The sequence below is a fragment of the Anoplopoma fimbria genome, chromosome 6 (assembly GCF_027596085.1).
Source record: "Anoplopoma fimbria isolate UVic2021 breed Golden Eagle Sablefish chromosome 6, Afim_UVic_2022, whole genome shotgun sequence".
In the NCBI taxonomy this organism is placed as follows: Eukaryota; Metazoa; Chordata; class Actinopteri; order Perciformes; family Anoplopomatidae; genus Anoplopoma; species Anoplopoma fimbria.
Genome location: NC_072454.1, coordinates 12,196,250 through 12,223,799, shown reverse-complemented (window position 1 = coordinate 12,223,799; position 27,550 = coordinate 12,196,250). Strand labels below are relative to the sequence as shown.

Here is a 27,550-nt window from a genome sequence, read left to right as displayed (position 1 = left end):
AAAATGCAAAACGTTTATCTGGTTCTAGCTTCTCCAATGTGAAGAATTGCTGTGTTATTACTGTAAATGGTATACTTTTTGGTTTTGGACTATACAAGACAAGACAGTTGAAGATGTTACCATGACATTTTTTTAAACTGAATGGTTAATCGTTTCACCAAGGTAATCAGCAGAAGAATCGATAATGGAAATAATTATTAGTTACAGTACTTAACTATTTTAAATTATTTTATTTTTTTAAAATAGTGTTAATACTAGTTATTGGTTTAACTCACTAAAAGGGACTCTATCATGTATTCTATTTGTGTCTTTTCCCTATTTTTCTTTCATTTTTATTACTGGAATCATATTCTAAACTGTGCTGGTTTCAATAGGACCTTATTCACTGTACATTGTTGTGATCAGTGTCTTATTTCAGCAGCCACAATAACACACCAAGTTTAGAAGTGTGGGAATATAAAATAAGGGGAAAACCCATCGGCTCCTCTTTAAAAAAAATAAAATAAAATTGGAGCTTTTAGTGTACAATACAATAGATGATGCCTTTTGCAATAAGCACAAGCGCCCGTGTTGTCAATGTTTACGTTGCCCTTTGGAGCAGGGACTCTGCAGTATAATGGGGATCTGCATAGCCTCTCCTATGGATTGTGGTAGCCCGTGTGAAATATCCCGCAGCTTAACAGTGTGTACAGCTATTCAGATGGAGAACCATTTTCTCTCTGTCTCTTTCTCTCCACTCCCTCTCTATGTGCTTGACATAAAAAGAGAAAATCCCATTTCAGCCGTGACATTCTGCCTGTGTAGCAGAAACATACAGGGACTATACATCAAAGCAAGGCAGAGTGCACAGTGAGGGAACGGAGGTTTAATGACGACGGTGGTCTGGAGTGATAATATAGAGCCGCCAAAATGGAGTGTTGAAGTTATTTTTCCAAGTAAAAAAAACCCTGCATGAAATCTATCATAGAACGGTGCAGGGAATATGAAGCTGACTGTGTAATATTCATTTCTTTCCACAGGCAATTAATTCAGGCTGGTGTGTGATTGGTTAATCAATCTATCAGTGCTTTATGGCTAAATGTATCTCTTGGCCTTTTGTCTCTTGGCAGGTTCCACATACAGTGTTCTCTCCACTATGCCCTCGGACTCAGAAAGCAGCAGCTCCCTCAGTAGTGTTGGTATGTATAACAACCCAAGATGCCTGTTATGCTGTGTGTGTCATGCCAGGCCAGACAAGCTCTATACTATCTCCAAACACTCCATAAATGTGCAACAAAACAAATATTTTGTAAAATGCTGTCAACGCCAATATTTAGTTTAGGAAGTTTATTTTTCCTTTAAATCCCACATTGGGCCAAAACACCCTCCCAACGTCTTCCTCTGTCCTTAAGGAATCCATACTTGCCTTTCTCTAGTTTTGACAATGGTCCAAATGACTCAGCTGTGTTACATAAACCTCCAAAAGGGCCAAATGTTGAGCCAAAGATTGACATAATCCTCAGATTTCCTGCCGTGGGTGTTCTTTTCAATGAAGAAAACAACCCTGAAAACGATTCTTTAATGAGGTATAATGTTTTGTCAGAGTCTGTCAGTTTGACAAAGTGTCAAGGACCCACAGTGAAAGAGAACGGCCCTGTTATTTTAATGTTATGATGTTAAAATCATTCAGGTGTTTTTAAATCTCAGTCATGACAGATTGAGCAGAGCTTGTTATAGATACATAAGGCCAGGCTAAAGAAACGGCTATAAATGGAGTTGTTATTCCTGTTCTAAGACTTAGATGCCCTGGTGGTCCAAACACGATTGCTTAAATTAAATCAAAGAATTCATGGATACCCTTTGTTTAAACCACACAGTAAGTACCAGAGATACAGTACGTCATCAATTCCAAATCCCATCTTTCTGCCTTTCATTTTCTTGTCATAGATTACAGATGGTGTAGTCTTTTAAATCCAATATCATTTTCAACAAAATGTCACGGAAAACCCCTAACAGATTATATAACAGGCAGTTTCTGCCCTGAGCGTTAAGCAAGACAAAACTCTTTTTATTCCCTAATGCAGTTTGTTGCAAGGGTACTGTTAAATACTTTAACTGTGTCTCTAATAGCATCTGCGCTATTGTACATTATGCACCTTATCTACGATGATATGCATCGAGAGGGAAACTTTCCCAGGGTGTTTTCATCAATAGTCCCAGCCTCTGATATTGTGCTCACTGTCGCAGGTTCGCCCGTTAACGGTGAAGCATCCTCCCCACCGCCAGCCATCAACGACAACCGGCCATCCGGTGACAACCTGGACACCGTCTTGTTCCAGCTCCGTCAGGTGACCCGGGAGAGGGATGAGCTCCGTAAGCGTCTGGCGTTGGCATCGCCCGGGACCACCTTCGACGACTGCAGGTGCAAAATCCTGGCCTGCCTGCCAAGTTGTTGTTACTGTTTATTAGTCCCTCTGGTAACACTTTTATTTGGCTGACGTCTAAGATCTGTTTACTGATATTATAGGTGCTTTTATACCTTCATTAAATACACAAGATGCAACTATTGACTCTGACCTTAGATTCATTGCTGTCAGAGGAGCAACGTTTATGAATGATTAAAATTTCAGGTTTCCAGTGTGTATAATTTAGGGGGATAAGCAGAAATGGAACATAATATTCATTGTTATGTTTCCATTTCTGTTTACGTTAGCTTAGAATGAGCCATTCATATCTGCACAGGGAACATGTCCTCTTCACTGAGTCCACTAACCTAAATACTGGCTTTACAGTAGTGCTTTTGTGTTTTTGTGGTACCTGAAGGCAACCCTAGCTATTTGATACGCTTGGAAATGGGAATGTGGAGCGGAGGGGTATTGAGTTAGTTGCAATCTGCACCCTCACTGCTAGATGCCACTGAAGCCCACACACTGCACCTTTTTTAAAGTCACTGTGATGTCAGTGTCCTTGCTGCTGGCTGCCATGTTTTAATTCTCTGCTGTCTGGATTAATGTTGACTCTAAATTGCAGAGAGATGACACTGACACTGGCTGCTTAATTAAGTTTAATGTGCTCGAGTTACCAGATGTTTCTTGTGCAACAGATGATACGTAGGCTGCTTTGCTTGCATCAGTACATACTTTTTAAAATGTTGTTTACAGTTAGTCAGACATTTCATAACTATCTTATTCTCATACAAGGTGAGGGTCAACGCTGTCTTTTACATACTCCTATATGAGCTGTATTCAGCCACATTATTGTGCAAGGCTGCTGGATAGAGTGCTGATTCCTTGCTGCTTTTCTCCTTAAGGCCAAATTCCAAAGCCAGTCATGACTATGAGCGGCTGAAAAGTCAGTGCATGAGGGCGATGGCAGATCTGCAGTCTCTCCAGAACCAGCACACCAAAACACTAAAGAGGTGCGAGGAGGCCGTGAAAGAGGCTGACTTCTACCAGTAAGTATTTCTCATGACACCTATTTTCCCTTTGTCGTTGCTGACAAAGGACTCTTAAAGTCCTTCAGTTTTAGATATTTACCTGTATTAAACAGTCTTCATGCAATACACCCAGTTGCTTAGATTTCCATTCAAAAGCAGTGGTGAATGTGCGTCGGGACTCATTGTAGTGCAAACCTTGTAAGCGTAGGATGAGCATTTTGTCACCTGCTGCTTTTCATCGTAGAAATAATTACATTTTATTGCATTGTTTTGCTGGTATTGTAGCAAATACTGGCAATTAACCTAATTGAAAGAGCATCCCTTGGAGCTACAGCTGGATTTCACATTGGCACTACAAAAAAAACAAAATAATACATGTTTATAAAAGCTTTGAAATGGAGGCATTAATGTGATTGAATCATTCAGCCCGACGGCTCATAAGCTCTGGCAAAATTTCTGGAGCATAGAGACTGATCCTACGCTGTGTTATCTGTTAGAGTTTTAAGATAATTAGATTATTTTCTAACGTGATGAAAGCAAAAGAAAATATGTCAAATTTAGTTGAAGTGTATTGCTAATCAGGTAGACATTTGATAAATGATATAGGTAACATTGATGCTTTGTACACTTTTGGTTGAAACACTTTAACAAAGGTGCATGGATCAAGATATTCCACACATAAAGGTTAAGGTATTTTTTTTTAACTCTCCTAAAAAACTGTAAATTGCACTTAGGTCAGACATTACTTGAGAGGTATACCTCTGGAGACTGTCCCCGTCTTGGATACTATCCTTTAATTAAATTACTAAATCTGAAATTAGTTTATATTTTTTTGCTTATCACCTGCATAATTCTCCTGCTGGATTTTAAGCCCCTGTTTACTTAATAACATCAAGGCTAGCTCTCTGTTACGTATATATGCATGTACAGTGTATCTCCCTGAATATACACCTGTGTTTCCTCCTCATGCCTGTCTTATGTGTTTCCTCCCTCCAGCATGCTGCACAGCCGCGTCCTGGGCGAACAGACACAGCTGAAGGAGGAGATGGAGACACTCAGGAGGGACAACGGCCAGCTTGTCCGAGAGCACAACCACCTAAAACAGAGCTGCGAGGAGCTGAAACGGCTGCACAGTCAGGACCAGAAAGAGTTAGCAGACTTCCGGCTGCAGCAACAGCAGGTACAGCACACACACACACACACACACACACACACACACACACAGCAGGTACACACACACACACACACACACACACACACACACACACAACACACACACACACACACACACACGCACACACACACACACACACACACACACGCACACACACACACGCACACGCACACACGCACACACACACACGCACGCACACACGTGTGTGCTGTAGCTGCCCAGATGTTATGAGGGCAGGGATTGTCTGTGGAGATTTACTGATATGGCACAGATGCTGGAGACAATATACACACACTTTTAAACAAAACAGTTTAGTCCTTTGCTAAAGCATCACATGTAATAGTGCTGAGGTTTTCACCTCTTTAAATTTTGAGGTCATACATTTTGGAGCATCAACCATTATTGCCTTACTTTGTTCTAAACAGCACAAGGATGCTGTGACCCGTATTGGACTACTATGCAGTACTGTCTCACACATCACCCCTGGGAACACTGCAGTGGTTAGAAGCACAGGGCAGCCAGGCAGAGGGAAATGCATACAGAGCACTTCGAAAAGGGCAAGCGCAGAAGAAAAAGGGCTCTGGCTTGGGCAAAGGGCACGCTGACCCAAACCATGTAGCTACAAGATCAGTGTATATGCAGTGTGTTCTGTGTGGATGAGGTCAATACAGCCCTCAGGTCACAGCAGCCCTGTCAGGAATCAGGAGGGCTATATCAGCAAGACCTGCAGCAATGACACATACAGCCTCACAGAGAATGAATAATGCATAGTGAAGGACACATAAAACAGTTAATTTTCACAGGCCAGCCATTTGGTTCATAGTATGTGCATGTATGCAGTTCTTGTAATGTATTCACAATTGATGAGAGCAATCGTTTCAGCAGGATTTGCTTGAATTAGAAAAAATTTGAATCCTGCCTACACATTGATGCCATCTGCTGCTAAGGTGGGGCACAGCAAATACAGGCTTAGTTAGATTTAATCTGATGGCTCAGCATTTTGGACATAAAGTCGTTTTCAAATGGCTAATCATGTGGCTTTTGTCGTCCTCACCAGGTAATGAGAGAGAAGGGCTCATCAGAAGTGTTGAACAAACTGTATGACACAGCTATGGACAAGCTGGAGGGAGTGAAGAAGGATTACGATGCCCTGAGCAAGCGCTACAGCGAGAAGGTGGCGAACCACAACACAGACCTGAGCCGCCTGGAGCAGGCCGAGGAGGAGAACCGAAGGCTGCAGAAACAGATGGACGCGTTGCTCAAACAGCGAGACTCGGCCATGCACTACCAGCAGCAGTACTCCACCTCGATCAGGAGGTGAGAGCATTCATCACCTACACACATACAGAGAACAGAACACACGGGATGAAACGGAGCACTGTTATATTTTAGGGAAAAGATATCGATATGTTGGAAATAATGTGGTCTAACAGAGGACGTGATGACCCAGCACCTGTACACACACACACACACACACACACACACATAGAACCTGCGCTGAATATGAGCTACACTCAAGCTGCAGCCAGCACATCATTCTGTATAAGCTTTTCATTAAGTTGTTCACCATCTTCCTTGGCCCCTCCCAGGTTTGATTCAGTGCAGCAGGAGCTGAACAAGTCCTCGGCTCAGAACAAGGAGCTGCAGAGGGAGATGGAGCGCCTGCAGTCGGAGGTGACGCGCTACAAGAACTTGCAGCTGAAGGCAGCCAAGGACAGCGAGAAGTTCAAGGAGGAGAGGGACTCCGTGTTCAACGAGTACCGTCTCATCATGAGCGAGAGGGACCAGGTGATCAAGGAGCTGGACAAATTGCAGACGGAGCTTGAGGCGGCCGAGGCCCGACTGAAAAACACCTCATCGGAGAGAGTGGTGGCCAGTGAAGAGTTGGAGGCACTCAGACAGGTATGAGGTTCCAGGATGTACCAAATAAACACAAATTTACTTTATATATATATATATATATATATATATATATATATATTAGACCAGCATGGAGGCTGAACATGAAAAGCATTGTTCTGAAAATGATAATCTATCATCATATATTAGGAAAAAAATAAAACTTAAGTTCATGAATGACATAATTACTAAAATGTTGACATGTTGAATGAATGACTTGTAGATGCGTTTAGGCGCTTTCTTGCCTCGAGTTAAATGAGAGGATCGATACCACTGTCATGTTTCTACTGTAAATATGTTGCTGGAGAGAGCAGCCAATTAGCTTAGCTTAGCCTAGACTTTATTAAATTAATTATTTATTTTCCAAAATGTTGATATATCAATCAATCACAGGTTCCGTAAAGGACTTACTGTATTACTGAAGGTTACTGGGTGAACTGTTTCCTCTGTGAGAGTTTAATATCGAGCTGTCAGGTTTTTAGTGCCTGAAAACAGGCATCTATTTTTCAGTCAGTGGATCAAAGGCCACTTTCTCCGATGACATGGCACAAAAATAGTTCAGCTCCACCGTCTGCTTTTTGGAGGATAGCATTAATCACTCACGGTGTTGAGATACTTTCATTCAATTTAGCCCGTCTTTGTTCCTCACAGGAGTTGAACTCATCGCTGGTGGACCGCGACAGGGCCATCTGCGAGAGGAACGAGCTGCTGGAGAAGTACTGCCACGAGGTGAAGGACAAGGCCGAGGCTCAGAAAGAGCTGAGCCAGGCCTGCAAGGACATAGAGATGGTCCGGGAGGAGAGGGACGTGGCCCGCAAAGAGAGGACGGAGGCCATCGTTCAAAGGGATCAGTTGCTCCGAGAGTACTATCAGGCCAGACAGGTAACAAACTGCACCTTTTAGAATTGATGGGATGAAGTCAAAGGTTAGACACATGATAAAGAGCTTAGTGCATCCAGGGAGCTGTCAGTTGGTGGATTACAGCGTGTCAGTGGATTGACCCTTTGGTGGATTTATGTCACACCTCCGTCTGCCCACTAGATGGCCCTCTTAACAGTCCGTCTGTAGGGCTCATGTGCTTGAACCTGTAAGACATTTAATATGAGCTGTGGGTTTGTTTGAAAGTCACTCTCACAATGTTCTCACCAGACACTGCTAACTCTAGGATGTTGCAGCAATGTAGCACACTGTAGAAATAATCTTTTTCGCGTGCACTCGTGTTCTTAGAAACAAGACTCGGCCACCCTGGACATGGAACGAGCCAATAAGGAGATCGAGATGCTGAGGAAACAGTATGAGGCCATGTCCCAGGAACTGAAGGAGGCCACCCAGGAGGCCGAGGTGGCCAAGTGTCGACGGGACTGGGCCTTTCAGGAGAGGGACAAAATAGTGGCGGAGAGGGAGAGCATAAGGTCAGTCTGTGTGTGGGTCTGTTAAAGTCTCCCGACAGAGTTGGAAGGGCACATGTAACGTCGTAGACAATCACTGGCTAGTTCCTGCTCCTCAAAATAAACGGTGACCTTTTTATTCTCACATGGCTTTCCTCTCCTTCCCCAGGACTCTGTGTGATAACCTACGGCGGGAGAGGGACCGGGCCGTCAGCGATCTGGCTGATGCGCTGCGTAATCTGGATGATATGAGGAAACAGAAAAATGATGCGTTGCGAGAGCTCAAAGAACTCAAGTGAGTCGTCAAAAATTGTTCCGAAACCTCGGTTATGATGGAAATTAAGGGAGAAGCTCATGCAAGCAATCCAAGGAAAATCCTCCTGCATTTGAGAGAACACAGAACAACATTGCCTCTAGTCGGCCAACTTGGTTTGTCAGTGTCTTTGTCTCTGTAAGCCGTTGTACTCAGTGTGAGGCAGGGCGTAAACTGTGATATTCCGCCTTTGGAGGCACCATGGAGCTCAGTTGTTTGTCTGGCACTAGTTCCACATGCCCAGATTAAAAGTGTAATCCCGACAAGCGTCAGTGTTTTGGACACACACACATTTTGGATTCTCACTGGCCCTATCACCCTGCATATGGATGTGTTTATACTGTGTGTAAAAGCTCCCTCTGCTGGTTGGAGTCAATATGACAGCTATTTTTGAGCCAAAGCACCGCATGGAGCATGCAGTATGCTGTGACTTTGAGAGTTTACTTCCGCTATCCTCTGTAAAGAGCAATGTACGATTGGGGTTTTAATGTCACAGCTACCCTCAAGGCATGCCTCAGTAGGTCACATATATCTTACTGACAGATGGCCATTATGTGCTTTCTAATTTTAGTTTTCTTATGCGTAAATACAATTTTGCTTCCCTAAACAAGAAAATAAAGTTTGAAATAAAAATAAGGTCAAAACATGTATACTTTAAAAATGTTTGTGTTGTTATGTTATTTTCTCCTTGTATATGAAACCCCTCTTTAATTCAGCCTGGATTCCACACCCAGAATGATACACACTGCTTTTGGTTAGGAAAATAGTTACCAGTATACAGACTGGTTGTGTGTGATTCTTTCTTTCTGTTGTCTCTGCTTATCCATCCATCCTGGAGCGACTGACCTTTGACTCTGTGTGTGACGTCTTCCTCTGTTAAGGGAGAAGATGGAGAGCCAGCTGGAAAAGGAGGCCCGGTTCTGTCAGCTAATGGCCCACAGCTCTCACGACTCGGCCATCGACACGGACTCCCTGGAGTGGGAGACAGAGGTGGTGGAGTTTGAGAAAGACAGGGTAAGAGCAGTGTTCAACTCTCATTACGCATTGAGTCATTTGGTCACACGCCACTCTCCTGAGAGACAATGGAGCTCTACAGACTGCCAAAACTTGCTGCTATTGAAATAAGTTTGTCAACATAAATTGCGTCATTTCTGACATTTCTATTATTGCCTTTTACAGGACGACATGGATTTGAAGGCGCTTGGGTTTGATATCGCTGAGGGGGTAAATGATCCGTATTTACCAGGAGATTGTGGAATATTTGTTACAAGGGTGGACAAAGGAAGTATCGCAGATGGAAGGTTAAGGTATGAGCGACCTTGTGAAGCTATCCCGTGTCCCTTTCTGAACTAACGCTTTCTGAATTAAATGCCTCATAGTCCATCCTTCTGTGCTTCCAGAGTGAACGATTGGTTGTTGAAGATTAATGACATGGACCTGACCAATAAGGACAGGAAGCAGGTGGTGAAGGCCGTCCTTAATGGGGGCGGATTGATCAACATGGTGGTACGAAGAAGGAAGTCCCTGGGAGGAAGGCTCGTCACTCCTATCCACATCAACCTCGTGGGACACAAAGGTAAATAATAGGCGCTAATTTCTTTAGCTTGCTTCGTCTTGTCTTATTGTTATGCCTCGGGGCTGTTAATTCAGTGTTATTTAACCCCGTTTTTTCCCCCCCTTCTGTGACTCAGACAGTGGTATTGGTCTGGAGAGCGGCGTGTTTGTCACTGCACTCGTCCAGGGGAGTCCCGCAGCCAGGGAAGGTTCTCTCACAGTTGGAGACAGACTGATCGCTGTGAGTCACTCTTGAAAAAAATGTTATTCTCCCTCCCTCCACAATCTATTACACTTCAGCTCACACAGGTTGCTTTAGCTTTCTAATCCAGGCCTCGCTCCATTGCAGTATCCACACTCCAAACCCAGATCAAGTAGGATTTGGTTGAGTATGTGAAGTAGAAGGAGGAAAGTTTCCAGCTTTGATTATTTCTTCAAAACCTTACAGCTCTAGAGGGCAAGGTGGAGCTGTCGACACACACACACAGGCTGCAGTATACTCACACTTAAGGGAAAGGAAGAGAAAAGATAAGTGGCAGAAATGGAGTCATGCATCTGCATCTCTTATCTTTGAAATGTGACCTTGCCTCTTAAGATTAGCATAACTCCCCTGCTAGTTTTAAATGTAAGCATGAAAACTGCTCATTACCTTTAAATCCCAGAGCCCTTAGATATCTCTGCTCACCATTCACTGTAGCAGACTGCAGCAGTCTCCTCCACATAGCCAGAGAAGTGATATGCCAGATGATAGCTCAGCAGCAGCCACAATTAGCAGTGGTAAGTACAGATGATGCGCTAAGAGATCTTAATCGCGGGAGAGTATCGTATTTTACCATGCCCTTGTGAATGTTAATCACATTAGTGTATCGGGTTGTATATACCTTATTAAAGGCTTGATTGCAAAACCCCAAAAAAGGTCCAGAGTGCTGAATCTGCGATGAAATATTCATGGTTGTTGAATGTCAGTAGCTGAACATCATCCCTCAAAGGGGCTCGATAAAATGTATCCAACTCGTTCTGGGTTAAAACAGAAAGTTCTTTCCTGAACTTATTTCATAAGAAATCTCATCCATAATATATTACCCACTTTGCTCTTTAATACCTCTGACCATTTGAAATAAAAAATCCTCTCAAGTCGAGCCCATTGTGATGGAAATGTGCGGATTGCAGTGCGATGGTTATTTTAGACTGAAGTCTGCTGGCCTAGATTTCTTGTGGTTTCCTCACTGCAGCATCGAGACGCATCTCAAGGCCCCAGGCAATCTCATGTTCAGGAGATATGCCACCTGCATGTGTTTGGAGATGTGCATCTATTTTAACAAAACTGCCAATAAGACACACACACACACGCACACACACACCTCAGAGGAATATCAAAAAGGCAGACGTAGATCGCTTTAGTGTTCAAGGACCTGTCCTTATTTCCAATGTCTTTCTCTTCTCCCCAGATAAACGGCATTGTTCTGGATAACAAATCTGTGACAGAGTGTGAGGCTCTGTTGAGGAGCTCCAGGGACTCTCTTAGCCTCTCTCTCATGAAGGTTGGCCACACTCTATTTCTACTTCACCAAGACCTTTCTTTTTACTTTTTTCTTAGTAGTTTTACAGCTTCAACTGTGTTATTTGTGAGAATTGGATTATCTTGTGCATTTCCAATTAATTTGCCAGTGTATCACAACATTCCTACATCTGTGTCCTCCCCACAGTTCTTCCCTCACAGCACATCAGGCCAGAACATCTTTGAAAGTCTGCGCGAGTCATCGGAGAAGTCCAACGGGCGCATTCACCTGTCTGAGATTCACTCCCGGAACAGCCGCAACCTCAAACACAACAGCTCGACACAGACGGACATCTTCTGCCCGGATGTCGGAAGCACCAGCACAAGTAGCATCTCTGGGGAGAGGAGGAAGGTCAGAGGTGAATCTGATGAGGTGTACAGCGACAACAGCAAGCCCTTCTCCACAGGTTCCCTCCATGCCACTAGCCTTCGGCCGGCCTCTGATTTGGGCACTGGCCGCTACGGGCCCAGTGCTTTCCAAGAGTGCTGTGCCTACACTAAGGCGCCTTCCTCCTTGCCCTTTGACCCCGTCTCTGCCTCAGACTGCATCACAATGGAGACAACCCTGGAGAAGAAGCACAGTGGGGGCACGTGGCCCAAGATGATGGTGGGAGGGATGTCTGTTGCACCCGATAACACCAGTCAAGTCACAGCGGCAACCCATCTCTCCATCTACAAGTCGCCAAAGCAGAGGAAGTCCATCTTCGACCCAGACACTTTCAAACGGCCCGAAACACCTTCCTCTAAGATGGAGTACATGGCAGCCAGTCAGATTGCAGCAGTAGGCGCTGCTGCTGCTTCCCACTCCCCACAGCCTTCCAAGACGGAGTCCCTCTCCTCCTCATCCACCCCTACCCCTCCAACCCCACCTGCTCGCAGTGACTCCTTTAAGTTCAAACACAAACATCAAAGCAGCTCTGCCTCCGACTGCACGATCACCTCGGACGGCAAGGGAGAGGCTGCCATCTCCATGGCAGCAGGAGAGAGCAGAGAGAGGAGCGAGCGAGAAAGAGACAGGAATGGAAACCACTATTTTCTGGACGGCAAGGTCCTGACCTCGAGGAAGTCATGCGACGAGGACATCGGCCGAACCAGAGGGGAGGAGCCTGAGGTGAAGAGGCCCCGCCCTAAATCTGCCCCAGCCCTTCGTCGTAGGATGACCCCCCAGACTATCACTCTTCCCTCCTTCCAAGTAAGTTCATTCAACGCCTCAAATATTGATCTAGAGCCTTTTTATTGTGGTTTATTTGTTTCCTTTGCGTGATCCCTGCAACCATTCAAGGCAGTTTGTTTAGAAGCCACTTTAATAAAAAGATGAAATACATGATGCATTGAGAAGTGTTTGAATTCAAAACGAAACCAACATTTCAAATCATCCCAGTGGGCCAAAGCATCCATTTTGTAATAGAATTTACAGCTCCGTCAGAGTTATGCCTCTGGGACTTGCCTCTTAGCCAGAGTGTCGGAGTGATTGATGCTTCTGCACTGGTACCGCTACCCAACCCAGGAGCTGAGTCAGTGCCTGGGGCTCAGACAACCATGCCTGGCTACCTCTTCAGGCCCTGCAGCGCACAGGAGAGCGCAGTGGGGATAAATGTTCATTTTCCTGTAGTGGGATGTTCATGCTGTCATTTTTCTCATACGGTGCTTGTCTCCAGCAAAGGGTGGAGGATTTTCTCCCAAGACATAATGGTGTTTTGTTACCCCACGGGGGAAAAGGGTAACCGTTTTCTTCTCTCATTCATCACAGAGCTACTCTAATGACGAGCATTCACCAGAGCCCCGGGACATGCTGCGTTCCTCCCCCAGCCGCTCCCACAGGCACAGCGTCGGCTTCGTTCCCACAGTCTACAATGGCACCCTACCTCCTAGTGAGTTCCTCAAATCTTTACATAAACACATGCTCTCACCATAATCAGAGCCCCCCTCCGTCTCTAACATGGTGGTGTGTCTGTGCACTGTCAGATTCAGCCCACCGGGGTCTGTCTCCTTGCCCCGCTGTGACGGCCGTGATGAGGAATCCAGTGTACACGGTGCGCAGTCACCGCGTTCATACCAGCAACTGTCCATCTGTCGCTTCCCAGATATGCCACCAGCACACCCACACCAGGTACCTCACGTTTCCCAGACCGTCAAAGGTTCTTTAATTGTCCGTTCAGTGTTTCTGATCGGGCTAGTATTTCTTAGTTAGTCTGTTTCCTAAAGGCAATAATACATGTTTAGATTTCGGTTATAGTGGAAAATAATTTCCTACTGTTTCCCTTAACATTGTGCAGTGTTGCAGCTCACCCCATCAATTTAATTAACTCTGAACTGTGACTTATCTTGCATGTTACAAATGATTGTATAAGCATTATATGTATAATTATGAGAGTTTTTTTTTTTTTTTGTGTTTAGCCCACAACACCAGGGTCGTCTGAGCCTGGACCTGAGCCAGCAGAAGCGCACGAGTGACTACTCTGAATCATCGTCGTCACGCAGCAGCAGAGCTTCACACGGTACAAACTCACTGCCCTCCAGCTCACGACTCGGTCAGTCTGACACTCATGCACGCACACACACACTCACACATAAAGGTCACAGGCTCGGTGCCCTTTCTCTCTTTTTTGGATATTATTTCACGGCGTTCATTCCTGTGTCATCTCGTCCCTCTGCCAGGTTCTTCCAATAATGTCCAGTACCGCACAGAGAGGATCAAAATCCCTTCCACTCCCCGCTACCCTCGCTCCATGCTGGGGTCGGACAGAGGTACTGCACTCACTATTTAAAACACACGTCACACTCGCCACATGAGTATTAAAACTCTTTTAAAGCCCCTTTGATCAAACTGCTATAGGTCCAAGATCAATGTTCTATAAAGTTTTAAATTAGGGTTTTACAGCACCCACAGAAGAGAAAACTTAAATGTCATTCTCAGATTTGGAGATCTCAGTGAAACACCCGAATTTGCCAGTTCTGGTCATCAGTGTAAGCAGTTTGTCAACATGTCTGAACCCTTCAGTTTCTTTAGCCTTTATCTCCACACTTTTATCTCCTCTGCACAAGGCGGTAATTTGCATCAGGAGTAGTCAGATCACGTTCAGGTTTAAATAGTCTCCAGGGAATTCAATATCTGATTTCAATATCCTTGTCAAAGTGTCAAGATATTTTTAAATGTGTGACAAATGAGATGAAGTGTTTACTGTCCCTTTTATTTTTAGCTCTATATATCGGAAATAGTTTCAATTGCTATGCGATGTCAGTGTGTATTCCAGACGTGTATCTACATGTAAGATGTAAATATCATCAGAGTACGCACACCCTTATTCTGTCTCTTTCTGCTCCTCCTCCCCTAAATCCAGGCTCCCTCTCGCACTCTGAGTGTAGCAGTCCCAGTCTCATCACGCCTCCACAATCGCCCCTCAATCTGGAGACCTCCTCGTTTGCCAGCAGCCAATCACAGGGCTCCATTTCCACTTTACCTCGGATATCAGTCAGCCCTCTGCCAATAGGGGAGCGCAGGAAAGACAGGTAGGATGGAAACAAGTGCTCACAGATAACAAAAAAAGTATTTCAGAAATAATCAGCCTAGTTAGATTACATGTCTGCACTAATTGGATGCTGCTGACTTAAAAAACGCACATTTGCAAATTTGAAGTTGCCCATCACAGAAGACTTCAGAATATTAATCAGTCATTGGATGATCAGTGCGGCCGTTGTTATTGGACTGGGATACTGAGGACATAGCTCAACTAATGGTTTAGGTAAATGATGGAGAGTAAGATTATAAGGATCACTTCAGAAGCAGGTATCATATGGCCTACGTCTGCCCTTAGGGATTCTCTTAGGCTATTTCAAAAGGCGTTGCCAGGCAACAGGTCTATCCTGGTTGGAGCTGTGCAATCCCTCATTGAAATTCCTATTAAAAATCTCAATACTCTTCGTGGAAGCCTCTAGCTGTTTCTATAATGGAAGCAGTGATCTGCCACTGTGTTGGGATTTGATTTGATGTTTTCCTCCAACATTTCTGTCCAATTCTTGTATCGCCAACACCTCTCAGTCTTTTACACTGTTTCTGTCTCTGTATGATATCTGTCCTCCATTCTGCTCTTTTATCTTCCTCCCGTCTCTCTGCAACCTTCCGCTTCCAGATCTCTTTACCGTAACCGATCTTTTCTAAGGATTCCTCTGGCTGCAAGGCCGAGGTTCTCCTCTCTCAGGAGCCTCAGGTTCGTTTTCCCTCACAGTTCTACAAACAAGGGAATGCCGCCATCCTCCCCCCTCCTCCTCCCCCAAGTTCACGTCGTTCACATGCTTCAGTGCAGTTGTGTAGATAACACAGAGGAGCAGAATAGTCTTGTGCAGTCTACATGCACTGTACGGGATGCAAAAAAAAAACCAGTGACTTATTTCACCCTCCACCAGAGCGCGGTTTTAATTAAAAGATTGCTATTTTTTTGCATGCCACAATATCAGTGCCTTAGGAAACCACCAAAATAGACCTGATTAGCTTCACTCGCTGAACTTCAAAGGTTCAGTGTTAAGTTATTATGTCTGCACTTATCTCCCTACATGTCGGAAAACCCTCTTCAATCTCAGATATTGCATGCAGTGTCCATACCCCATGGTGACGACATGGTCAACTTGCATGTTTGTACTTTGACCTTCAGCCAAGTCACCTATGACTCCGCAGTATGTATGTTATGCAATTGTATTATTCAGCCTGGAACTTCTGGGACATGGTCTTGTTTGTACACCACCCCGTCCCCCCCGTCTGTGGCTGCTAATCCATTCCTCTTATCTGCCTTCATGAAATTGTATGCCATGTCCAAAGCCTACCTGTTATGAAGACACGCAAGTTCATGCAAATCCCCTTCATGTCGAGGGATTTCAGTTGCTTGTGCTTTTATGATGTTGCACACAGTGTCTCAGTACTATCAACCTGTCCAGGTTCTTCTGTAAGCCAGGTGTAAAGTGGTGCTCTGGAGAGATTGGAGAGATTAATTTACAGGCCTGGAGGGAAATGTGAGCTTCTGGATCAAACATTATTTAAATATAAATCAGTCTTTCTATTGATATGTTTATGATTTTATATAGAGGAAAAAGCCTAGGTAGCCAAACTCTCTCCAGAGCTGTAAATAAATTGTGACATCCAAATGTGATGTCAACTCACCCACTCAGCTTGCTCCTGTGTGGCTCCCTGTAACTGCTTTTCTGGGATGCTATTCATTTATACACTTAATTCTTTCCCCACCAGGCCTTACTTGGAGGAACCACGTAATGTCATCGTGCACAAAGGCGCGGAGCCTCTGGGCATCTCCATCGTCAGTGGGGAGAACGGAGGGATCTTTGTCTCTAAAGTTACTGGAGGTAGCATAGCCCACCAGGCAGGACTGGAGTATGGAGACCAACTACTGGAGGTATGAACAACCTGCTGTGTGTCGAAAAAATGTTATAGCCTCAAGCAGCATAATGGGGAAAAGAAACATTGCTGGATGCCTGTCGAGGAGACTAACGATACAGTATGATACATATACTGCTAATATGTGTTCGCTTCAAAGGCTCGGTCATTTTTAACGGACTGTATTCTATGGCGTTGTCACGGTTCCCAGTATTTTAATACTTGCTGAAATGCATTTGCCGGAAGGGTGTTTTCACTACATAAAAAATGGCTGCACAGGCTGAAAATCTGTTTCAATGTCACAACAAGAGGGCACACTGCTCATTTGGAAGCTGCACAGTGGGAGTAGTTAAAAGAAAAATGAGTAGGACTCTTTTTTTTTTTTTTTTGAAGTGAATTTATCCTACCAAAACTTTGCATCTATCTTTTCTTGTTTTAATCAGTTAAATATCACAAAACATAGTGGACCCTTTAGAAGTGCTAATGCCTGTCACTCGCCCTTCAATTAGCTAGCCATGATTTAAGTGGCCTGATCAAGAACAATGGGCACCCACATCCAAGTACATAAAGAGTGTAAATTGATGACAATTCATTTCCTAAACATATATTTTTTTTAAAGTAAGGCATAGATGGAAATTATTTGTCCACCTTTTAATAATAGCTAAAGCTTAAAGAGTGATGGCAATATCCTCTAATCTGTAACTCAGTTCAGTATAATCATGTGGTGTTGTGAATGCATCCATCAAATTGATAAAACAAACACACGATAATAAATAACCACTACTAAGCATAATTGCTTCTAAATTGAAAGTAGGACTACGGATGCTGCAATGCAAATATTGGCTTCCTGGTCTCTTTTTAGAGTATGCAGTCTTTTTAGGACTTTAAAAATGGATGTTAAACTAATCCCCAGTCAATTCTCATGGGTATATTCTCCACCAAGTACTACTAATGACTTAAAACCCTTAATGGACTGAGCACATACTGTGTTCACATCTCTCTGTTCTTTTAGAAACTCTATCTCTCCTAAAGCTCTCACTGATCACACTGTCCTTCCTTTATTAGTATAATGGCATCAACTTGCGGAACGCCACGGAGCAGCAAGCTCGTCTCATCATCGGCCAGCAGTGCGACACCATCACCATTATGGCCCAGTACAACCCACACATGTACCAGCTGGGCAACCACTCTCGCTCCAGGTAACGAGATGTTTCCTGTAGAACTGTCTGTAGATGTTCAGTGCGGGGTTTAGCTATAGGTGTGCTGCTAGGCTACTTCGTAAATCAGTTCCAGTAAGTGTTTCAGTTTAAGAAAAGTATGTACAAGATATATGTATACTGTGTTATATGGCCAGGAGTTATCTCAATGCATTTGTAGGTTGTTATCTTATTTTCTTGCAAAACTAAAATGATGCATTTTCATTGCAATCCCACTCTTTTGGCTGAATGAACATAAAATGGATCTCAAGTATAAAGATGTGATTAACTTTGTAGCTTTAAATATTCACATAATGCACGATTGAGTCCAACCGATACTTAAGTTTGGTTTTCGGTTGCAATGTTGATATTTGACGGTAAAAAAAACCATCAGCCTATATTGGTTGATTTTATTTATTTGGTTATTGCTACCAAAATACAATATGTACATAAGCATTTTACAGAGTAAAATAAATGAACCTGTCAGTGCTCTCTGGTGGACCGAGTGTGTAATGGCGACACTGTTTTAATTGGCCGCTACTGTGAAGTACATTACTCAAGGCCTTGTAAAATGTCATTTTATTGATGGAGTGCTTTTAATTTTCGGTGCAGCTCCCGTCTGGAGCCCGTCAGTACTCAGTCGACTCCCCAGGGGAGCGGAGCCGCCACCCCCGACAATCACTCCACCATCGATACACTCAGCGAACAGGACGAGGGCACGCTCACTCCTTCCTCCAAGCAGACCACACCCACTACCAGTCCCCGAAATTTCATCAGGTAAACCTCTGCACAAACATTAATACAAGATAAAATAACCCCGCCATGACTGTAAGTTGAATGTGAGAGAAATACTTGCTCCATGCCACAACATTACACTCTATTAACTCTCTAAATGACCACTTGTCCTCTAGAATGCCATCTGAAGGCGGCAGGATGGTGGGTGAGCCACGGCTTGTGACGGTGCGCAGGCCTGGGGTGGAGGTGGGAGTGACGCTCTGCGGAGGGAACCTACGGGGCGTCTACATAGAGAGCCTGGATGAGGACAGTCCTGCACGAGGCCCTGATGGGCTGCTTCCTGGGGACCTCATTCAGGAGGTGTGGACTCGTGCACCTCTGGTTTTACTCACACACACATGCATAGACACCTGGTGCCTAGGAATTTCATCATGTACATAAGGAGGGCACATCATTCACAAACACATTGGCAACTGACCAATATGTTTTTGTAATATTTACAATTACTTGAGTACTTTTATTCTGTCAGACGTCTAACTGGAGAGACAGATCTTTTTAAGTGGGAGTTTTATCCGATTTCACAAATGGATTTTCAGTAGAGTAGTAGGTGTAATATCGGTTATTTGACATAATCTAAAAGCTAAACTCTTCTAATAAGGGCAAAGCTCTGTGTGCTTTTGTTACTGTGGACTCGAGCACTGCCAGAACACGCTGGCATTTTCTATTTTGCTCCTCATTGATCTTCTCCTCGATTGCGTTCTCTCTCACTCCTTGTTGGCGATCCAACGCAAACTCATAGCAGACAATTCGTGGCATGCTCCCACTTAGCCCTCTCCCACAAAGGGCCTGCTATCCAAATTGCCATACGGCTTTGTCAGTAGGCTGCACAGCATCAGCCTGTCCTTCAATCTCCCCTCTTGTTTGTTTTCTTCCCCCGTACATTGCACAAATCAATACTGCGACACTTTAGTACAGCTGAAAGCTTGGAGGAAAATGTTACTGTTCCGAATGAATATACAGATGAGGGTAGACACTGCCTACAGTTTGTCTTTCCCTTTCCCTTCGTTTCCATTCTCACCACCTCTTGTCTTTCAGTACAACTCGGTGAATATGAAGAATAAAACAGCAGAGGAGGTGTACGTCGAGATGCTGAAGCCTGCAGAGACGGTCACATTTAAGGTTCAGCATCGGCCAGAGGACTTCAGCACACTCAAGGATGTTCCAGGAGATGGCTTTTATATTAGGTACATACATATATACACATTAGACATGCACACTGATCATTGTCAGCTCTGTATAAGGACTCATTTCAGCCTCATCTCTGTCCATGTTACTATATATACAACCACCACTGGAGCGCCCTTTGGTTAAGTTGAAATCTTTCTCATCTAACGAATTATCCCAGATGCACCGTGTGACTGCAATACTGCGGATAACAAAACAAATATAGGTTATCTAATCTCTGTACTCACTACGCAGCAAAACCAACACTTATTTTAGTGCTCTGTGTTTTCTAGGCCACTAGAAATACTCTGTATATGAATGGAAAATCAAGCTCTAAAATAGTCACATTTTATTGTTGGGAGTCTTTCGGGGCATGTTGCCTCAGCTGCCGCAGAGTGGGCTTGTGATGTCATCTGCAGTTAATACACTCGGGCTGCCTGGCTGTCACAGTCTGCTCAGGAATGGCTTACAAGGCTCCAACGAGAGGCAAGCAAGGCCTGTGTTGTCAGTAAATAATCTTTATCTACTCTTTCTTACCCTCCTTCTAGCCCTCTTCACACCTCTCTTGTCTGGTACCTCACCTGCTCTCTCACTTCATCAACGCTCTGCTCTGCTCCTCCGCTCCCTCTTTTCTGCCCTACTCTTTATAACTCCCCATCTATCTTTGTCTCTCCCCCTCACCAGAGCACTTTACGACCGCGTGGGGGAGGCCGAGGGGGACCTCAGTTTTAAGAAGGATGACATCCTGTACGTGGATGAGTCTTTACCAAAGGGCAGCTTTGGGACGTGGATTGCCTGGCAGCTAGACGAGAACGCACAGCAGATCCAGAGGGGGCAGATCCCCAGCAAGTACATGTGGGTGGAGAATGCAACGCACGCTTACACACATACATTTTTTTAAAGCTGGAGGGCAGTTTGTAACAGCTGTCACAACAAGCTGTGCCATACTGCTGCAATATAGGAATCCTATGTAATGTCACTTCTCTTCCATGTGTTTTAGAGCCCTTTTGTACTTACTGCAAGCTCCCGTTGTCCTCTTATTGTATGTCTCTGCAACAAGCATTGATGGTATTAAACAAAATATCTTTTTTTTTTTAATGTGGTTGTTCTCTGAAAGACCAGTAGTCAATAACAATACATTCTTAGTAAATGCTAAAATCAATAAAGATGTATTATTTTGACTCTCAGAACTACATTCCTAATTTTTGCTCGTACCACAGTACAACAAACTAAAACAATCCTCCTAAGAGAGAGTTTTATGTTTTTTAGAGTCCGCAGTCCTACTTTTCTACACTGATGCATACACAGCCTTTTTCTATGTGTGGATCCTCTGCAATAAAACCTTTTGTTTATGTGTGTGTTTGTGGTTTAGGATGGACCAAGAGTTTTACCGCAGACACAGTGTGACAGAAATGAAGGAAGACTCCAGTAAGACTCTCTCTGCAGCAGCCCGCAGATCCTTCTTCAGGAGGAAACAGAAACACAAACGCAGCAGCTCCAAAGACAGCAAAGAAATGGTGGCTCTGGACGCCATAAGCACAGACTCCATCCCTTTCCTTGATGGTGAGAGGAAATGTTTAGATACTAATAAAAATAGCAGAAATAATCAAAATGGCATCATGTTAATCCTCGCAGGAAAGCATATTTGATTGATCTGCGTGTTCTTTGTGTCAGACTGTGTGAGCCTGGCATACCAGCGGGTCCAGAAGGTGGAGTGCGCCTCTCCTCGACCGGTACTCATCATTGGGCCGCTCACTGATGCTGTCAAGGAGATGCTGGTCAAAGAGTCTCCTGGGAAGTTCTGCAGATGTGTACTGGGTGAGTTCACCTGATCCAGATGTTTATCAGTCCTAAAAATCAGGGGATTAAATAGTGCGTAGGGTTGGGCATCGTTTCTATTTTTATATTGTTGGAGGTTACTTGAGATTGCGGATAGGCTATCCGATCGCCAGGGGCAGTGGGAGTAGTAGGCGGTAGGGGGGAGTTATGTCACAGCATGCTCGTGAAATGCCAACATGGAAAACTGAGTCTCATACCTAATTTCCACTGCATGGTGCGGCTCATCTAAACTCCCTTTTGGAACCAGATCTTCTTTTTTGTTAGACCGCCCGAAGGTCTGTGATTAACTCAAGCTTAAGAGATTTTTACTGTTGTTCTACGACATGAAATGCGTCAGATAATACCCCACTATTGAATTTGAGTTGAATCTTTTACATGTAACATCTTGTATTTTGGGATATTATGGGTTTTACCAGGATGCCAAAGGTGAGCCTAAGGATATTACACACCCTTTCTACAAGCTCTCTGAAAGCAAGTCACGTATAGTTACGTGAGTAGGCATGTGTGATAGAGTGTGAACATTTTATTTAACATATTTAAACAAAAATAAATGTATTTAATAGCAAAGTGTCCTCTATTCAAACAATGGCTCCCTTTTTTAAAAGTCTCAGTGACTTTGCTTGTTGCGACAATATCACAGCATCGTGTTCCTTTTAACATTATTATCTTGTTTTAATATCACAATCCAAATCATATCTGTAATGTTAAGTACTCTTATGGAGCGCAGAGCAAAGATTGGTGAACAGGCATATGAAGAGCGAAGCTGCGGGGTGTGGAAAACTGGTTTGTCATTGAGGATATAAAATTCACTGATGCTGATAAACGGGGCTCAGCAGGCGGCTGTGCTGCTCCACGAGAACCAACTCTAAATGTACTGTCGGGTACAGATTCTAGAGATTATTTTAATAACATCTTACTTCTGATGATAGTCTAAGTTAGTTAAAATCACCTTTATATCAGTGTAGAAAAAACAATCATCGATCATCCCTTCGATCGTCAATATACGTCCGATCACCAATCCAAAAAAGCCTAATAGTTCATCTACATTCTTAAAAACTGTTGGATATTTCTGCATTGCATCTTGAATAAACATTAAGGGTTGAAGAAATGGAAGGGTTTGTACAGTAGTTGGTAAAAATGTGATTTGCATTATATGATTTCATATGAACTCTTTCTTTCATGTCTTCAGAGGTGATGAAGGCATCCCAGCAGGCCATCGAGCGGGGCGTCAAAGACTGCCTCTTCATAGACTACAAGCGCAGGAGTGGCCATTTTGATGTGACCACTGTTGCTTCTATAAAGGAAATAACTGATAAGGTATTGGCCGGTGCTTTTTTTTTCCTCATAAGATTTTATCAAGAAAGATAAAGTGGTTTCAATTTGTCTCTAATCTCTGCTCAAGATAAGATATCACCATTGCTGCGCCTTTAATCTTAGACTCCGATGAACGAAAAGAGAAAAGATTCCTGCTCGTGACAGGAAGTGTCAGTTGTTGTCAAGCCTTTTAAAACGGAGAGTTGATTTTGTTTGTCCTGTTTCTTTTTATTCTTTCGAATACAGGGCTGTCATTGTTTGCTCGACATTGCCCCGCACGCCATCGAAAGGCTCCACAGCGTTCACATTTATCCAATTGTTGTCTTCGTCCGCTACAAAAATGCAAAGCAGATCAAGTAAGTAGCATTTCTTTGAACTACATGCACTGTCCAGATGATATCCCCACCCAGTGTCTGTCTGTCTGTCTGTCTGTCTGTCTGTCTGTCTGTCTGTCTGTCTGTCTGTCTGTGTCTGTGTGATGGATGAATGGATGAGTGGTTGGAGCAAGATAAGCCTTCACACTCCTCATCCCACCATGAACCCTTTGGCGCCTCTGTCAAAGCACCCCATCCCACCTCAAACTCAAACATAATCCCAAACAGTTGTTCTTTCTTTTCAAAACCAAAATCTCTCAGTGCAAGTGTTGTATCCCTTCCTCACTTGGTATTTGTTGTATGTTATGTATGTCTTGCCAGGAATAATCAGACATTGTTGTTGCCACATATTTAAAATAAGTACTTCAATACCTGATCAACAATAGACATAGTTTGCCTAATTTGTGACTGATTTTCAGAAGAGATTTCTCTCCCAAGACCCTCACTGGCAAAATAAGTAACAGGTGAATTCTAAATTTCAGCACATACTTTAATCATTTAGGTATTAGACGCTCTGAATGATTGAAAGCTTTAATATACACAATCAAAATGAAGGGAACACAAGTGTTCATTATTGTTGGATTCATACCTTAAATGCTCTAATGACTGTTCTGATTTTTTTTTTTTCAACAGGGAGCAGAAAGATCCAGTTTATCTGCGGGACAAAGTATCTCAAAAACATTCCAAGGAGCAATTTGAAAGTGCGCAGAAGATCGAGCAAGAGTACAGCAAATTCTTCACAGGTTTGTATACAATTAAACACCAAAAAAAAAAAGAAGAGAAAAACAACATGGACCACAGACAATAACAATGTGACAACAATATGCACATTATCTGTCAGTCAGAACTTTATTTGCACTGTAATAAACGTTCCCTTTGTTTTCAGGTATTGTCCAAGGCGGCACCCTCCCTTACATTTGCACTCAGATCATAACTATAGTTGATCAAGAACAAAGTAAAGTCCTGTGGACTCCACTCGGCTGCCCCTAGAGGAAACCAGCTGCCGCTCCAGCAAGCTGCGGCTTTCATCTCCATTCCCCCAAACACTAATTAACCCTTTCACACTATACCAATAGGTACACTACAGTGAGCTAGTTATGTAAATTATTGATATTTTTTTATTTTGTCTCTGTCTTGATTAATAATGTGCTCCGGAGCGGGTTAGTAGCACTGGATCTCGACGTTAAAAGTTCAGTCATTCTTCCCTAAGGGTTTCTGGTGGTGTATTTGTAATGCTGCATTATAAGCGTCCGTTTACAGTCAAAAGACGAGTCTGACTATTGGTGTTCGATATTTGCTTGAATGCGTGTCCCCCCTGCCCCCCCAGTGTACACAAACCTCAACACTAATGAAGTTCAGCCACCCCCTGACCCTCCCATGTACCAAATGACATTTATGGTTTCCCTACAATTATGCACCCATTTTGACGACGACTGACAACTAATTGTGTGTGCTTGTGTTGGTGTGTGTGTGTGTGTGTGTGTGTGTGTGTGTGTGTGTGTGTGCGTGTGCGTGTGTGTGTGTGTGTGTGAGAGACAGAGAGAAAGAGAATGAGAAAACATTGAGACTGTTCACAATTGTAATGACAATTTTTAGTTGAATCATGGTTCCTTGCTAGAATCAATACGATGCTATAGAAATGGAATGCCAGAATCAGACATCACATTCCTCATCGTGTTTCATCACAGAAGTGCAAAAAGCATCAAACCTTCGGAAGTATGTAGCTGTGGCCCCACTGAACCTGACTGCCAGCCAGCAGTGACGGCCAATAAAACTCAAAACACATCGACGTTTGCTCTATGCATTGTGTTTCTATAGCAACTGGGTGTGCGGACAGTTTATGGGCCTTTCGGAAGTGCCTTTGGAGAACAACACTGATCTGAAACCAGCCCCTGGTCACGTAGCCAGAACATTAAGAGGGTTTTTTTTTTTTTTTTTTTTAAATGAAAGTTTCTCTTCCAGATTCAATGCATCGTTTCACCCATCACGGACTAGATGATTTAGAGGCTGATTTGAGACCAGTTCAGCGTAGAGCGCATGACAATGGTGAGGTTTAGAGGGTAGGCCAAAGCAGGCGACCAACGGGTTAACTCCTCAGAATGCACTCCAGGGCTAGACAGACCACTGTGTAACTATCATTCTATCTCTTTAAACATATATTTAACAACAGTATAGAGTATAACATATACAGTATGCAGATACATCTGGAAAAAAGAAACAAATATATATAAATATATATTACATGTATTTTTACTAGGTCATAAGCCTAGGAACGTCTGGCTGTCGAGTCATGTCTTAGCAGGTATTAGCATGTTTTTTTTAAAGAATTTATTTTTGTTTTTTTTGTGGTTGGTTGTCGGTCACTTATCGATGTACTCATTAAAAGAGACACTATGAAGCAAAATTTGCAGGGTAATATCTTAAAGGATTTTCCTCTGATCTGTTTAAATGTTAGTGACTTTTCATTGTTATTTAATTGTATTTTTTATTCAGGAGGCAAAAAATATTGACATAAATATTCTGCCCCTCCTCAAACCATATCCTGTATCTTATTGTGCCAAAATCCACTAAGGCAACTTTATCCTTATATTTCTGTTTTGCACTTGTTTATCTGTTAACCTTAAACATGTAACTGTTCCTAGGTTTCCAGTAGACTACGATTAGGTACTATAATTTCTTATGTAACTAATTCACATTTTATCTGTCACATCAGTTCCTTACATTTCATTGATGGCCTTTTATTCTTAATTGGAAAAAAAAGGATCACTTCTTATTTGAATTATTAAAAAGGGATCTATTCTTGCACAGTTTTTCAAAGGAAAATTGGTCCACAAGTTTGACTATTGGGCTGAAAGAGTAAGCAGAAACCAACTGTAATGTTACTATTTTTCTGAGTAGATAGCATATGGTAGAGAGAGAGAGAGAGCGGGATACGACGTGAAATTGTTGTATTTTTAGAAAGAGTCTACTGTAGATGCCAGGTACTGATGAACTTTTCTTTTATTAAAAAGAATGTGATTTGTATGTTGAGACATTAACATGAGAATAAAACTCATTTTCTGTATCACAATACGGACTACGTCTGAGATTTTGTTACTGAAAAAATGTAATGATTTTTTTCTTCCACACTCTGAGTGACATTTTTACAGAAGAGCCCGCGACTCACTGTAGGCTATTGTGTATTTTTCCAACATTGTAAAACCATTTCTCCCTCCCTCTGACATTCCTAAATGTTACTCCCTTGTCCTGCTGTACCTCCATTTAAGTACCAGGAGGAACTGGTAAGTATTTTACTTGTAGGCTATTGATTCATACGACAATATTTCACTTTAAATTAAGAGGAATTACATGGTAAATGTCAGACTATATCAACACCATGGACTGCGTTATAAAGTGTTACCAATAAAGGTTTAAAAAGTGAGATAATTCTCAACTGGCTGCTTCTTCTCCACCTTTTTTATTTAGGTTATGTTTTCAAGAAGAAGAAGAACGCAGTGCTGTGCGCAAATGTTCTATAAATGTCTCGCTGAAATGTGACAGTGTCCTTCAGAGATGTAGCCTGTAAGGATGAGAGTGAATCCATTTTGCTGAAAGCAGCAGTAAATGAAAACGCGGCAGATGAAATAGCTTTCACTCTCTGAGTTGAGATAAGATAGTGTCACAATATCTGCCAGGATATCAGAGAGCGAGAGCGATAAAGATGTGGCCTTGCTTCAGCTTTATAGAAGCAGCTGCATTCCTGGGTTTATAGACACTTTTTAGAGCGCTGTGGCTTTATTTGTTCCTCAGCAGCACTACAGTCATACATCAAGCTTTGCAGTTCGATGGTGACGGGTCAACGTGTGCTGTCTTCACACTAGAACACTGAGACTAACATAACCCTAACCCCAGAAGGATTTTGGTAATTATCTTGATCCTAATATATCTTGCAATATAACGCAGGCACTCTCTATCCAGGTCACTTAAGTGACTTTATTTAATCAGGTAGTCTTACTGAGATCAAAAATATCTTCAGCTGGTTTAGAGTAGAGCCTAGATGTCTGCAGTACAGAGATGTGAGAGCACCCATCTCCTGACACATGCTCTGCAGTGATTGTACAAAATATGACTGGTGATGAATAATATGTTGTTTAAAGCAATATGTGTAATTCAGCAAAGCAGTTTTAGCTTTATTTGATTTGAACACT

General features: G+C 43.1%; 1 protein-coding gene across 1 annotated transcript; it reads left to right on the top strand.

The window, feature by feature from the left end:
* Window positions 1-1,115: 1,115 nt before the first annotated feature.
* On the top strand, window positions 1,116-24,853 carry dlg5a (discs, large homolog 5a (Drosophila)). The gene is made up of 33 exons (XM_054600424.1): window positions 1,116-1,178; window positions 2,227-2,401; window positions 3,290-3,433; window positions 4,412-4,595; window positions 5,647-5,906; window positions 6,179-6,491; window positions 7,140-7,370; window positions 7,716-7,900; window positions 8,046-8,171; window positions 9,071-9,203; window positions 9,369-9,496; window positions 9,590-9,765; window positions 9,881-9,984; window positions 11,192-11,284; window positions 11,450-12,493; window positions 13,052-13,172; window positions 13,267-13,411; window positions 13,699-13,799; window positions 13,960-14,049; window positions 14,643-14,811; window positions 16,538-16,700; window positions 17,747-17,880; window positions 18,490-18,654; window positions 18,789-18,972; window positions 19,708-19,856; window positions 20,521-20,691; window positions 21,209-21,399; window positions 21,511-21,654; window positions 22,865-22,992; window positions 23,236-23,345; window positions 23,783-23,827; window positions 23,997-24,106; window positions 24,250-24,853. Exons 1-33 carry the CDS (start codon window positions 1,136-1,138, stop codon window positions 24,351-24,353), a joined length of 5,763 nt encoding a protein of 1,920 aa, XP_054456399.1. The 5' UTR covers window positions 1,116-1,135; the 3' UTR covers window positions 24,354-24,853.
* The last annotated feature ends 2,697 nt before the right edge of the window (window positions 24,854-27,550 follow it).

Bases quoted from the DNA above. Each gene is read 5' to 3' on its own strand.
- dlg5a (XM_054600424.1), top strand. From the start codon at position 1,136: ATGCCCTCGGACTCAGAAAGCAGCAGCTCCCTCAGTAGTGTTG. The intron at 3,434-4,411 runs GTAAGTATTTCT...TCCTCCCTCCAG, and splicing joins AAAGAGGCTGACTTCTACCA to CATGCTGCACAGCCGCGTCC. The intron at 17,881-18,489 runs GTAACGAGATGT...TTTTCGGTGCAG, and splicing joins GGCAACCACTCTCGCTCCAG to CTCCCGTCTGGAGCCCGTCA.